At 47.8% G+C, this 15,828-nt stretch overlaps 1 protein-coding gene across 4 annotated transcripts in view; it reads right to left on the reverse strand.

Annotated features, from left to right (window-relative positions):
- The window catches only part of KCNH1 (potassium voltage-gated channel subfamily H member 1), a 146,622-nt gene that overhangs the window by 71,333 nt on the left and 59,461 nt on the right, over positions 1-15,828 (reverse strand). For all 4 annotated transcript variants that reach the window (XM_032955924.2, XM_032955923.2, XM_032955922.2 and 1 more), the window contains one exon: positions 12,522-12,914. In XM_032955924.2, coding sequence (XP_032811815.2) covers positions 12,522-12,914 — 393 coding nt within the window. The remainder of the gene's footprint in view (positions 1-12,521; positions 12,915-15,828) is intronic.

Raw genomic sequence — 15,828 nt, forward strand, 5'->3', positions numbered from 1 at the left:
TCCCCAAGGGCAGACGATAAAATCTAAGGATAGGGGGAGCAAAGGAATGAAATGCAGGTCCTGTGCCCTGGTGCGAGTGCAAATTGGAAAGGTCACGCACGTGCCCCTAAGCATTAGGGAGAGACGAGCAGGAGGCTAAACTCAGCCCAGAGTCGCCCTCCCACTCGCTCGCTCGCCCGCTCACTCGCTCGCTGGCTCGCTGAGAGTCCCCGCTTGACGGCATAATCGTGACCCTTCGTCTGGCAGCTTGGAGGACACCCACAAATGGTCCGCAACGCACGAGTGTGCAGGCGGTGGTGGGCGGTGAGCACAGTGGGCGAGCGGTGGCGAAGCGGTTGGCGCCCCGCGCTGAGAACCCGGCGACCCGAGTTCGATCCTCGTTCATGGACAATGCCGGTGGGAAATATCTGAACCGGTCCTGGGCCTCCACTAGGTCGACGTAGCCTCAAATGAGTAGCTGTTGCACTATGTAAACATTGGCACTGAGGGAGACAACGGCGGCCGGGCGAGGTGCTGGCCAACCACCCCCTCGTGTGTGCCGTGCAGCCCCATCATAGGTTCTACTCGCTAAGAGCACTTGCCCCAACAGTCTATTACAGGTGATGGGGGGGGGGATGTTTCGTGAAGATGCCACAAAGCATGCACCTGAAATGCCGCATCATTCAGGGGATTTGGATCGATGACGATCCGTTAGCTCTGGGATGAGTTTTCGCGGTCGTGCCATGCGTTGTTCGGCATGACGTCTGACGTTTCGCCCCACGTGCTGGAAGCTTCTTCTAGACATCGTTGCCGAGCGACGCGCGGAACAATCCGGAAACTCGCCAGAGAGCTCTAGAGTGCAACAGCGAACCCTCACGGGGATGGCTACATATTTTTTGGGTAAAATACGATAATCAGAAACAGAAAAGTCCGTTTTTTCCACGTACAATTAAATAACATTTTCTTCCACCAGCATAAGGAAGGACCCATGTTTTCCAGCAGCGCTGGTTGTGGAAAACTAATTTGGACTTTTAGAGATTCATCAGCAGAGTCAGGCCCGGTCCAATATCATCAATCCGTCCGTCCCCTTTGAAGACACCTGCCATTCTTTTCATGCAAGCCACGGAACCCCGACGGCAATCGGCCATAAATTCACTGCCGAGCTTACGGATGGCGTGTCCCAGATCTGTGTGGGTGTGGGGTACGATTGTCCGTGAAAGACTTTCAATGGAAATACAGTTGATCATCGATTTTCCAGCTTCCAATATTATCCGGCGGTCCGAGGTCGATCCGGCAAAATCGCTCTGGCAAAACCGCTCCAAATGCTGTCCTGGTCCGTCGATCGGCACCATGTGCATGATTAATAAAAAGTAGCTATGCATGATTTCAGTGTTGAATATTATATACAGTATATTATACACTACATACAATGTAAAAAAATGAAATACTGGACTATACACATCACCCCATTCATAGTCTTCGAGGTTGGAGTAAATACAGTAACTTTTTTTAAAAATAGGATAGTTATTTGTGCCTATTTGTTTATTTATTTATGCCAATTTCACATAGTTAACAAATGTAAAACACACAAACATAACAACACCTAAAAACATGTCATGCAAAACTGTGTAAAAATAAGCTATTTTAAATCATGATTAGTATTGATTATCTGGCGTATTTGAAAATCCGATGCCCCCCCCCCCCCCGCCGAAGCCGGTGGATATAATCGATGATCTGGAGTATGTTCATCAACGTTTGTGCTGCCAGGGAGGCACGTGTTTCAGCGAGAGCCGCACAAGGTTATCAGGGTGACATCTCCCACGTGCGTCCATTGCCTCGTGCCTTTTGCATGCCACCGTACCAACATTTATTTGCACACACAAAGACAAAGATCCCCCGTATATCCTTAAAAGAAGGTTTAGGCATGTGCTGTTAGCGAGCAACTATGAAGGCCGGCACGGCACACGAGGGGGTGGGTGGCCAACACCACGGCCGACCGCATTTGTCTCCCCAGTAGCGATGTTTTTACACACTGCACCAGGTACTCATTTGAGGCTGAGTCGACCTAGGGGAGGCCCAGGACCAATTCAGACAATCGCCACTGGTGTTGGCCGTGAGCGGGCATCAAACTCGGCACGCCGGGTTCGTAGCGCAGCGCACTAACCGCTACACTACCGCTACCCACACACACTCACGCATACATTCGAACCTCTGTTTGTCAATGCACTGCTGGATGAAGTCCTCCCCATGTCCATTGGGTCGTGAGGAGCACGGGAGGGGGGTGAGTGCTATTTGACAATCGTAATAAACAATTTACGGCGCGTGCATATTTCACGATTCGGAAGCTCGGAGGCGCAGAGCCGATGCTTCACCGTGCTCGTCAGCGTGGATTGCTGAAGTTGGGGTGGGGGGTGCGCAGAGACAAGGCGAGCAAAGAAGTAGAGTACAACAATCAATATCGCAGCGCTGCCCTCTGCTGCCCACAGCGTTTCCCTGCAGTCTATAGCAACCAGGCTATGCACGGCGGTCACCCATTCAAGCACTATCCAGGCTCAATTCTGCCTTGGCTTCCGGGTGATTTGAGTTCGGGTTAGGGTTAACGAAACTCAGGCTTCCTTAATGGAGTCTCTAGCCAGCATGTGGTGCTTTTTTATTGTAATGCCCAAACAATACCGTAATTCGTTTTTCTCATTTCAATGGGGGGGGGGGGGGGGGGTGTGCGGAGTAAGGGGTTGAGGTTGCCTTCCTCTGTACCGTGCGGTAGTTGCTCAAAGTGCACACAAACAGCACGTTCGGTGGATTAAACGCACGTTTGGATTTGCATCACGATGCTATACATGCAGGCGCGTATTTGACTGTCACTTCCACGTAAATTACGACCCAAGAAACTAAAGCTATCACTTTTAAAACGTCCTAAAATGCATCTGCCAATAAAAACATAGTAATGTTATCCTGTCAAGCATAATAGGTTTTTAGAGTGTCCGACTTACTGTGGCTTTTAAAAATGAAAATCCAGTGTCAGTGCACCACCGTTCACATTCAACGGTTTTCATTTTTCCACAGCGGGTGGTTTTGGGTTACGTTGGTGGAACGGTGAGGAAAAAATGTCGCGAGCGACGGCCACTTTGTTGGAAATAAATTTTCCAGTTCCTTAATTGAAGACGTGCACGCAACTCAATCGAGAACAAAATTAAACACACACTAAATTAAAGGCTGCGACGATACCAGGCTCCTTTCCATCTTGCAGAGTGATGTGTAGCTCCATTGCACTATCTCCGATTTCAATGTAAATGCATTTCAGACAAGGACGGTGAACGAAAAAAAGCATTGCACGTGCGTGGAATCTGCCAGGCTTTTCCAACAAATTGGAAGTATTGTATTCGCTTGTCCTCTAAAGTATTCAATTAGCAACAACGGCGTTACCCTTTCCAAGCCACAAAATCGACATGATGCCACAGGTGATGTCTGTAGCATGAGACCTCTTCACATTGGCCGAAAAGGCTTTCGAATATTTAGGGCATAGTTTTTGTTTGTATCATTCATAGCAACCCAACTTCGAATGATAAATTGTATCCGTTTTGGATCATCTTTAAGACAATTATTGTGACAGACATTCGGGCAGAGAGACGGATAGAGAGACAAAGCTAATGCATGTGCCACTTTCAACCTTCATTCTAAAGCGAGAACAAAAAAATAATACACTATGCTCATCGTATGTATACAAAATTGGAAAGTATAGCAAAAGGAAATTACAGCTATTGCAAAGTTATAGAGCTTTACATTCGTATAAAATATACACACAATTTATTTGTATGCCTCGAATTTTGACGCTTTAATAACATAGACTGCGTAAGAATGTCAAGCGTCATCCAGTGAACTCGAGTCGTATGTACAAAGAACACGGGTGGTTTTTTTTAGCGTTGTCAGAACGTGTTGTTGTCTTTCAAGAGGCACAAAAACAAATATCTCGCTTTTATTTCCACCAAACTTAATATTCATTGTGTACGATCAACGAAACAAATGAATTACTCTTACTCTGCGTGATATTAATAATTACCACGGGATGAATGGATCACAGCTCTGTTTGGTATGCATACTGGCTGCCTTGTAATCGACCATCATCATCATTCCGTCCTCGGCATTCCAGCGTCTACCGTGCCTGCGTGTGCCTCCCTCGCCCTGCGCCTTGCGCCCTCTCTCGCTCGCCCCCTTAAAAAGCCATCTCGTCTCCCTTGCCTATCCTGCTACTGCGACTCCCTGCCCCAGTCCCCCACACCCCTACGACCAGGCTTACCCAAACCACTACCCCTATCACTGCCCCAAGCCCTACCACTACCCCAACCACTACCCCTATCACTACCCCTATCACTGCCCCAAGCCCTACCACTACCCCAACCATTACCCCTATCACTACCCCTATCACTGCCCCAACCCCTACCACTACCCCAACCACTACCCATACCACTACCCCTATTACTACCCCTATCACTACCCCTATTACTACCCCTCTCACTACCCCAATTCCTGTCACTACCCCAACCCCTGTCACTACCCCTATCACCACCCCTCCTTTAACCACTCCCACATGTCCTCCTAACTGTCACCATAGCTGCACCACCACTTTTGATTAACCCCACTCTTTATTTTAACCACCATCGTCTCACGTACAATTTTATAATTATTGTAAAGCGCCTTGGACTACGACGTTATATTCATCTCTCGAATTTAATATCATTGTCGTCGTCTCGTCGCTGCCCCTGTCAGCAACCAGCGATGTGCCCTCCGCGCACACATGTATGTTCACGCGGAGAAGCTGAAAAACACTAATCCAACCACTCTGGAAATTGCGAGCATTCAAAGCATTTCCCATCGTGCGCCTAGGTGGATGTGGTTTTGGGGGAAGGTGTCACGGGGAGGGGCAACTTTCTCTCCTTTCAAATTCGTCCCGACGAGCTCTGTTGGCCTGCGTAGACGTGCGCTGAAATCTGCCGGACACCAAAGAGGTGGAAATTGTAGGTCTCGCGTAAGGGGGCGTGCGGGAAAAGTCGTGCACGGGAACGAAACGTGGAGGCCCTTTTGCTGCAGGGATTTCTACAACCTGGGCCTCTTAAAACCGACCACGGCCATCGCAGGCCACCCTCTCCACTTGCTCCTCCATCCCATCCTGCAACCTCCCTTTAGCCAAACCCTGGTCAATTACGTGTTTTTGTGGCTCTCAACCCTGTGGAGACTTGGGTATTTGTATATCATCGCTTTAACAGAATGTTCGTACTGGGTAGTTCCGTTAAGCTGCTTAGGGTTTGCTTGCAAAAAAACAAGCTTTATTTAGAATAGTACAATGTTACTTTTATTATATATTTTAAGTGTTTTTTTTATTTTGCCTGGTATGATCTGTCTGTCTTTAACTTATAGCAGCACACGACGACCTGCAATTGCAAACGGATTAATTCAGTGTTTCGAATCCGCAGGCCAGCCACATGGCTTGATTGTTTCGCCCAACAGTCGCCACGGTAACCCATCGTGAGGTCAAAGGTCAGGTGAGCTGTCCGTCTCTTCAATCGGACATGAACCACCGCTACAATCTGCTCAACTCGTTAGCGACGCGACGATTCACCCGTCGACGATTCAAGGAATGCTCACGATTCGGGGTTCACGGTTCGATGGCTTTTGTTTTTATGCTCTTGTAGTTGTATGTAGAAGCTGTCGTGGTATCCATTTTGTCAATTAATTTTTTTGTTATATATGTAACAATTCCACAACCCCCGAGCAATTCATTCCTTGATGAAAGCCTCCCCACACCATACTTCACCACGCTGGTCATTTATGGTTGGCTGAATGGGAGGGTTTAGGATCGGTTCAGATATATCACTCGCCACTGATATTAGCCATGGCAGGGGGAATTGAACTCAAGTCGCCAGGATCATAACGGATTTGAATGTACGAATCCATTGATGGACGCATGCGTGGTGCGCAAACAGTCGAACGGCACCATTCGAAACCTCATTAAGTCCCTAAGCATGGCAAGTATCGTGGATGCGCCGTGCGTTGGACGAGTTGAAAAAGCAACTGGTCGCAGGCCAGTTTCACGGTACGCATTTACATATTTTACATTACCCACAGTTAAACTGTAACATTAATTATCATCCAAATATTCTTAGATCTGATCTTGTAAATAAATACATATCATGAATCTCGTTGCTTTATTACCAGGTTAAAGGAAGGATAACAATATAAATATAATTTATGTGCTCCAAAGAAGTTAAGGCCGCAGTGTTATTGACGAATGTGTAGAAGGTGTTTCTTTTGTTATTAATTGTTAACGTTTTCTTGTACATCACTGTCAACGCATCAGCAACAGCATCAGCATGACCAAATATTTTGTTTAAAAATACATAAACAGGCCAACCCCTAAAAACATTTCCATCAAGCTTGGGCCATTTCATCATCAGAAAGTTGCATTGTCTCCTCATCAAATTGCAGGCTCACGGTTTGTTGCGGCCAATATGTTTATAAGCATCGATTGTCACGTGAATATCATTATTTTTCTCTGATCATCTAATTTACCAGTGCAACAACTCTCCGAGTCATTGATCACCAAGCTTTCGCCACTGCACATACCAAATCGTGACCTTTTCGCTATAATTCCTGGCAAATGGCCCCACAATGAATAGACAATATTACCTCTATTCCCCCAATCCACTTCTCTCCGTCGTGGTCAAAAGAAAAGTGTCTAAATCCTGGCTGTAAAATAAACAAGTCGCTCTTTATTACCATTGATCCAGAACGGGTTCCTGCGGTTTCCAATCAGCATTTGTAAGTTTTCTGTTCTTAACAAAATGAAAACTATTTCTGCGACGAAAACTTTTCAGACTAGCATTGCCAGATATTGATAAACATGCTGCAAATTATACTTCTCTAGAGTTCACATCTAGTTCTACTATAAAATCCTAGCATTCCGTTTGTCCGTCTGTCCGTCAATTAAATTCATTATTAGAGGCATTCAGAAGGCCTGAATCAAAAAGTTATAGAAAGTGGACCCCCCCCCCAAGATGCGGGCTAAAAAGTTGATCCAACAAGGTTCCAAAAATTGTCGACCCCCCCCCAAAAAATGATTCACTCCCCCCCCCCCACGTTTTTTTCGTAGGAATATATGCCTACACACCCTACATACTATAGTCAGTAGTATCTGCACACATTGGAGGGGGGGTGTGGGAGAAGAGGACATCAGGCGAGGCGTGAAGCGCCGAGTAGCCGACTTCTAGGAGTTTGAGCTTGCAGCAGGAATTTGTCAATCCACGTCTGTCAGCAGGGCCTTCCCACGCCATGTCGACAATGAAAAAAAAACACATTCTTACCATACTTCACCACCCTTGCCAGCCAGTGTGAAAGGTGGTGCGGTGGGGGCGAGGGAGGAGAGCGGGGGCTATTAAGACCGTTTCCGATATCATCACTGACTGGAGCCAGAATCGAACTTAAATCGATGGGTTGATAATTCATTATTAGTATTCTTGTTGTTAAGCTTGTTTAGCCAGGAAAACCTCACCGAGTCTCAAGATTATTTTTCGGGAGCGCATTGCCATGTTTGTCGCGAAGTGCAATCCCGATTGAGTAATTTGCATTGGGATGTATGGCAAATGTTGTTAGCTGTTTATGGGAGGGCAACGGGGTATCCTGCGGAGAAAAAAAAAACCTATGCAGAACCGGCGGAGAACGGACAACCTCCACATATAAATAATTGAGCCCAGACACTGCTCGGTGCGAGGCACAGGCATTACCACTGCGCCAGCCATCCATAATCTTCTTTCGATACACCGTTCCCAAAATACTTTTGATGCCACACAATGTGAAAAAATAATTTGGTATAGAAGCGTGATGCATTATCCGCTGCACAACCATTCCTCTCCATCCCTTGTGATTCATAAGCTGTGTTCGCGCTGGGGCATAGCTTCACTCTATTCCAAAAGCGCTTGAGCATTACCCACGAATGTATGTGCGCGCCCTTAATTCACTCTCCTTCTCGGTTTTGAACTCACCACGTGAATAACGGTCATTAAAAAAAGCTACCTTCGCAACAGGAAGAGAGAGAGAGAACAAAAAACGCGACACGTCGCACCGCGTTATCGTTAATTCTTCGTGCCCGCACGATAACAGACGGGATGATTCTGCAAGATTAATGATATCCATTATGATAATCTTTCTCTCTCCCTCGCAGTACAGAGGTAATCTAAGACGTCTTACAGCTACACTGAGTTTTTATAGGTCACTGCATTCTCAGACAAATCAAGCGAATTGTCGTGTTCCACCCGCCCTGCCACCACCCATTAGAGTGCAGGTGGAGGAAGACCCAGGCCACGAAACTCAGATTCATATTAAGCACGACCGCCTTCGTTTTACAGCTGCACGTTATATGTTTGCTCGCGGCCTATTATTGTCTCGGTATGGCAGTTTTATTATATATATATTTATTTAATGCTGGTCAGGGATTCATTTCTTATCTCGTGGACTCTGAGCTCCCGACAGCTCTCGCTTAAATTAAGCCCCTCGTTGTTGGGCATCCTCGGCAGAAGCCACCGACGGTTTACACACTTAAACCCATAAAGCACATCGAGGAAAGGTCTCACGGCGCAGTTTGTATAAATAATCTGGAGACGGCGCCAGGATGAAAGGGTTTAAAATAGACGCAGCTAAAATTCAGGAGAAAAGAATATGGGGTCTGGGCCAGCGCCATAGTTTGGTTTTCGCAGAGGCTTTGTTGAGGTCTGTTATTAAGAAGTCGTTTTTTTTACGGGGGCGTGGCCGGATAGCTGAGGGGTTAGAGCGTCTGAGCTGGCACTGCTGAGATCCTGGGTTCGATGCCATCCAGCTGTCCGCGATTAAACCGGGTTCTCGAGTGTTTTGCGCTGATGGTCTCAGCCCGGTTACCAATGACTGCGCCATACTAAAAAAAAACCCCATCAAGTTTGGTTCTGGACTTCATTTGGCTATATTCCAGATGTCAGAATGAAAATATCAGTTTTTACTGTGACGTCACAATTACTTTGTAAAGTGGGTGGGGAAGTTCTGCTCTGCCCCGTGTGTGTGGGCTGGAGGTCATTTGAAGGGACCTCCAGTAGTTCTGTGATATCCACTTCCGGGGCGCCATTCGTGAACACGAAGGGTTGCGCTTGCTGTGCGACGGATTTCAACGAATTCTTTATCTCGTGACGCAATTCCGATGGCATTGCCGGGATAACATTTCGGGGGGCAAAGACAAAGCATTGGGAAACAGACATCTCCCAAGTATTATTATGCAGCGACAGTGTGGCGATATTCATGAGCTGTGAAACTTGAGGCTTCTGTGCCTGCCTGCCCACACATAGGTCCCCGTTTGGCTGAAGTTCGACAATCCTAACCGGACAGGGCCCACACCTCAAAGACCGAGCGGCGCTTAGAGGCCCCCGCCGACCCCCCTTTCATTTTATTTTCTGAGCTCCCAGTCTGCCGCCCTTGCGAGAGACGGATGCGTGTAATGAATACAACCCCTCTGCGATGGTCGCGTGCCTGGCCTCGTCTGGCCTCGCCTCGCTCGTGCGTCGATTCGCCTTCTCCTCCGCCCCACCTGACGTGACCGTATCTCACCTGAGCAATGGTGCCTCCCTCAACGCAGCAGATCTTCGCTTATCTGCACCCCCCCCCCTCTCTCCGGAAGGAGGGAACTTCGTTTTAACTCCACACGGCGTGAACGCCCTTCTAACGGTCCATCACAATCGCAATCGTCGCCAAATCAACGCGTTGCTCTCCTCTCTCTCTCCTCTCTCTCTCTCCCCTCAATTATTTAGTCTTTCCGTTTGCGCCGTATCGTTACCTGGGCCTTTATCTCTCGCCGACAAAAGGGCCGACCGGACGCCGCGTCCCCACCGATCGTCCCAATCGATCCCTGCCGCCCTCTCCCGCCACCCAAACAACTCGCGGTGCGTCCCCGACTTCGTCAGTGCGTCTGCGCAGCCACCACCCTCCCACCCCCCACGCGTCCCCCTGGCTGACTCCAATCGTGCGCAAACAAAGTGTGCAGGTGGAAGGGGAATACGCATAAGCCGTCCATACAAAATGTTAATTGCTTAACAAGAGCCAAGTAATTGATGCCGATTTTGATACAGGCATGCATTGTCACCGGATCTGAGTACGTGTGCAAAATTTGGAATTGATTGTACAACGGAAAGTAGACTAAATTTTGATTACAAGATTTGACTACGACAAACACAGGAGTCAAGTTAAGTAAAACCGTTGGGGAAAAAAACCCACCTCACTGCCCAAGTGCTTCACTATAACCTCGCGGTACGCATCACTTAATGGCCAGCATTACATAGCCAATCATCAGCCGGGAGGCATGGTGGTAGAGCGAGGCAGTTCGCGCGGAGAGAAGCCTCGTCATCGTCTCTACGGTCCTTGGAATGTTTTAGGTGTGGGGTGGATTTTTTTTATTTCAGTTGCATTCGTGTCACCAGCCTGGTGGCTCAGCAGTCGCGCACGCGGCTCGACACCACAGGGATGAGTTCACATCCCTGATTGGGGTGGTGGTGGGGGGGGGGAGTCGACTCAACCAATCATTTCTCGGTGGCGGCGGCGGGGAGGGCGTCAATAAAATGAGACCCACTTTGTATGTTCGCGTTCTATGTAAAGACAGGCCCCTGCCATATGAATGTGGATTACCAGGAAACATACGTCAGCAATAAAAGAGGCTTTTAAAAATGTAATGTTGACTGCGCATAACATTTATCCGGTGAAATTTTCATTTATCTTCGTATCCCAGTTCCTACATCTCTTCACATCCCTTCTCTGTTTCCCTCTCGTCCGAGCAACTGTGTCTGAGGCTGCATAAAACAAAGACAACGATAAAGACAAGCATCCCCCGTATAGCCTTTAACAGACTGGAGGGGCAAGTGCTGTTCACGAGTAACGCCTACGAAGGATGGCACAGCACACGAGGGTGTGGGTGGCCAGCACCACGCCTGGCCACCTTCATCTCGCCAGTGTTGATGTTTACACACCGCATCAGGCACTCATTTAAGGCAAAGTCGACCTAGGGGTGGCCAAGGACCAGTTTAAATCGTTGTCACTGTTTGTTGGTCTTGAGTGTGAATCGAACTCGGGTAGCCAGCTTTCGAGCGCTGTGCACTGACCGCTGCACTACCGCTCCCCACATCTACATGACAACACAAACATAAGCGGCAACAACAACAATCGCTGTCCAACACTACGTGGCGGTGACGCCACTACATCGCTTGTGCCATGCTAGGTGCACTTTGAGGCCATGTGAAGTGTCGAAGGCCCGCTTGCAGGAAGTCATGGAACAAACCCAGGTATATTTTACTCCACACAATGGACAGGAAGGACAAGATCAAAGGGCTCGCATAATGCACATGTATAATGTACGTTGACTCCTTAACCCCCCCCCCTCCCGCACACTTTGCCCAAGAGCGCAGAAGTGTGGTCACCACATCTACGCCTCTATATAAGGACCGAAACAGACTTCAACATTAATCTGGCTGTCGCCTGATGAAGCGAGTTGTAATTACTGGCGAAACGTCGTACTCAGATTGTAAATGTTGTGGCTTGGCTCTCCAACACACCGGTGTGCTGTACTAGTGACGAATTGGCATGTTCTGTTTACGTGACAACCCTTACTAGTTGGCTGTGTTGGGTGGTGGCGGGTTTAGTGGCACATTTAACCCCAAAAAAACTCTTATGGATTCCATGGCTTGACTGACTGAGATGAATGACAGATGCACCAACTGTGCCCCCAACTGTGCCAGCTTTCTGCGTTTTATCCGCCCGGCATTCTACCCATTATTGTGAGCGCCGCTCCTCTGCTCTCCTTTCTTGCTGGAGGGTGACTACCTTCAACTCAACAGCAGCATCCTTCAAAAACCTCCTCCACAGAGGCTGATCTAAACACTGCTGGTACCAGTCATCGTCAAGTCAAGTCAGCTCCACATCACACGTAGACACACAAATGCTCCATCTACCATCGGCCTTCAGTCGAACGTCCCCATCTCTCTTAATTCGTTCAGTCATTACGCCGCAGATAAACCGACTTCGTCTCTTAGCCCCAAGATATTCCATACAGCGAGCAGACCTCGATTGCATCTGGCAAAAAAAAATTACGATATTGGGCTCACAGCCGCGAACGCTTCGGTAATCTCACAGTGTAACCAGCTTAATCAAAAATCTTCACCGCCTTGAAGACCACCATCACCACCACGACTCCAATCCCAATCACCACTTCAAACAAAACAACAGAGGTCACCGTGTGCTTCGGAGCTCGTGGCATGACATTTTTAGAACGACAAAAAAGTCGCCCTCCCGCCGATGAGGATCAAAAGCAAAAAAAAATATGAGAGCCACTTTGATGTTCAAAATGAAGCGGTTTTGGGGTGGCCAGTAGATGTTGACGTTTGTGCACCCGCAAGTGACATTTTTTTAATAACTTTTGAGCAAATCAAAAATAATAATAATAATAACGTTACGACCGACGTGGCCAAACCAAAACAGGACATTCTCACCTCATCAACATCCTCAAAGGCGTTAATGATGTCATAGGGCAGGCAGGAGAGCAGATCGATGATGAACCAGGTCTTCAGGTAGTTGGCCCGTATGAGCATAGGGTCCGAGATGACCTCCCCGGCCGAGCCGACGTAGGTGGTGTGGAAGTTGAGCACAATGTCCACCAAGAAGATCACGTCCACCACGCTGTCCACCACGAGCCACGCCACGTTGTTCTGCTTGCTACGGAAGGAGACGTTGTAGGGCACCATGATGGCCGTGTAGAAGGTGAGGATGAGGATGAGCCAGTCCCACGTGGTCTTGAAGGCGCAGTAGTGGAGGATGATGTGCGGGGGAGTCTTGGGCGTCTCCTGCTTGTACTGGGGCAGGCACTCCGAGTGGAGGGCCAGAGCCTTGGGAGAGATAGAGACAAACCTACTCAGTGCACATACATAACTAGGACTCTCGTGTCGCTTAGAAAGGGTCCTTGCTCATAATATCAGCAGTTCACCAGCATTGATTCAAGCAAATCTGACCGCAGATGATACACTGCATGTCAAACCGGTCCAGAGTTTTGCTTGTCTTAAATCAACGCTGCTGATATTCTACACTTCCAGAAGGGCCAGTGTAGGTGATTAGTCATGTAAGGAATACTTTTATCTATTTAGTTTAATTTTTGAGAGATGGATACATGAATGAGACATATTGTCTTCTTGTGAAGATCAGGACCATTTTGTGGGAGAGTCCAATGAGGAATTTCCACCACTGGAACAGGGCTGAAAAACGGGAAGTGAGCACTAATGCCGCAATGTTCGTTTGAGCAGCAGGAACTCGTTCTTGACTTCTGACTCGTTTCTGGTACCGCCGACAGCGAATTGGCATTGGCCCCGACGCCAGGAAAATTAACGGTGCCAGGAAAATTAACGGTGCCCTCCCTCACCCGTCTATAATTCTGCTGGTGCTTAGGGATTTGATGCACACTTATGTGTCAAGTTATAAACAATTGACGATGACGATATCGTATATGATGATGACAAATGTTCTCCCACTTTGTCGTATGCTGGCTGGGCCCCATCAGCAGCCCATGGGGCCCTGGTACAGATGCACCACCTGCACAACAGGCATCTGGTCTGGGACTGTTGTTGTTTTTGTTGTTGTTTTGCTGTGTTGCTGCCGTTCCCAAGTTTGCAATTGGCAGGAATTGATGTACTTGTGCAATTTGTACTTTACATGTATTTATATTTATTTTAAAGACTTGCTTACCTTTTCTCTATGTTGCACTCGTATAGGGATTGGTTTTTTTATTGTTTGTTGATGTAACTTGCTGACCTGCCCCTAGCTGCACATCTGTTGAAAAAAGAGCTTCATAGCTCATCGGATTCCTCCAGGATAAATAAAGATTCTGATTCTGATCTACAGCACAGGGCCAATAGCCTCATGTAATGTCAGTACTGCGCAGGGCTCTGTGCTGCCACAGTTGATACACATTCTGGCCTTCTTCTTCTTCCACTTCTTAATATTCTTCGTCTTACATCACTCTGTCTTTTCCCCTAATTTTGACCCAGTTGCGTTTTTCATTTCCCATGTACTTTTTGAGTCGCTTTGAGTTGCCGTACAATTTCTAGCTTTTATCTGATGCAATCCATTAATTCCTGAACCTTTATTCAGCGATTCCCCGCTTCGGCGATTCGAGGAATTGTCATGAATCTTGAGTGGCGATTGGGATCAGGGATTAATTTAATGTTGGCCTCGTTTGTGTTGTTTCTCGGTGGGGTTTTTTTTCTCATCTCGTTTATACACGAACGTGCCGAATCTTGGCTTTCACGCCGCTTCCTTCGCTTAATTAAGTGTACGTTAACGTACGCTGAACACGTCATTTGGATTGACTCTTAAATTATACATTCTAACGCGGGATTCCTTTCACGTATCACGAGCACAAGAATCAATCGCGATCAACGGCGCGATGCCTGACAAGCAAACAGCGTTGCATACGCAGATTTTTCAGAACGAGAACATAAAACCACTGATATATTGCATGGCCAGCGGTACGCAAGCACAAATGAAATAACTTAACACTCTCATAATAAGTAGGCGAATGCCTGTGCTAATTGCTCTTCCTCAGAGTGTCAGAAGTTATATCGGCATGCATACAGTTATTGTCCACGAATAAGCCGGTAGTGGGGAGCGGTGGTACGGTAGTTTACGCACCGCGCTATGAACCCAGTGACCTGAATTAAATTCCCGGCCGTGGTTTACATCAGTGGGTATCGGAAACCGGGCCCGATTCGTCGCCACGCCGTGTCAGTCATGGAGGTTCTTTGACCGTACTTCATCGCATTTGGTCAGTGCGATTTGGTGAAGGAGAGGGCGGAACCCAGAAGCCAGTTTAGACACGACTGTTGTTAGCTGTAGCCGGGACTCAAACATCCCATCGCTGAGTTCACAGCGCGGTGCGCTCACCACTTGCGTCACTGCTCCACATCGCCTTGAGTGCGCCACGTCTTACAATTCATTGAACAACACCCCAGTGTCTGTTTTTGTAAAGCTACGGGTCGAACCCCTAATTCATATCCAGGGGGCTTTAGCGACATAAAAGCCGTAAGACGCTTTTTGATCGGGGGGAGGGGGGGGTGGGAATCCATTCAGCCCATCTGGCTCATCTCTTTATGAATCCAGACCTTCCCCCTGAAACCTCGTAATACCCAGAGGGCCATAAGGGAAAGCATCTCTACCTGTTACCCCCAAAGCACACTCTTTACTCAAAACAAGGCCATCCTGCTTTTAAATGATCCTACAAAGACTGCCTCCCTGTGACTTTCTCCCACTGGCTCTGTTATCTCTTGTATCTTTCTCTCGCGCTCTCTCTCTCCTCTCACTCGCTCTGTCTTGTTTTGTTTGTTCACCGGCTCCGGTGCTCTTCCGCGGCACAGTGTTTCGTCACGTAAGGCTTGAAATATGCGTTTAATTATAATCCGACAATCCCCGTTGCACTTCCAATTGAATCTTTGTAAACTTGACTTCGGCCAACGCCAGCGGGTACCAAATTTAAAAGAAACACTTTGCTGGGCCATTTGACGCTCTTGATGACTTTAAACAGCGGAGTGAAATCTGCTCAATCTTCCCTCGCTTCAATGGAAATGTTTCCGGATTTCTCAGTCGTCTCATTTCCAGCGCAAAGGGTATTCTGACATCCCTGCTCCCTTCTCAAACACTCGTTATTCGCTGCCATGAATACGAAATAATATCGGCAGGCCAAATGTTTTAGGCATTCTTGGCAATAACAGCCGAAACTCTTCAAAACTACGATGCCAAAGGGTGCCCATGGGT

This window comes from Petromyzon marinus, chromosome 17 (genome assembly GCF_048934315.1).
Source record: "Petromyzon marinus isolate PM22_M1 ecotype Great Lakes invasive population chromosome 17, UKy_Petmar_22M1.pri1.0, whole genome shotgun sequence".
Taxonomy (NCBI): domain Eukaryota; kingdom Metazoa; phylum Chordata; class Hyperoartia; order Petromyzontiformes; family Petromyzontidae; genus Petromyzon; species Petromyzon marinus.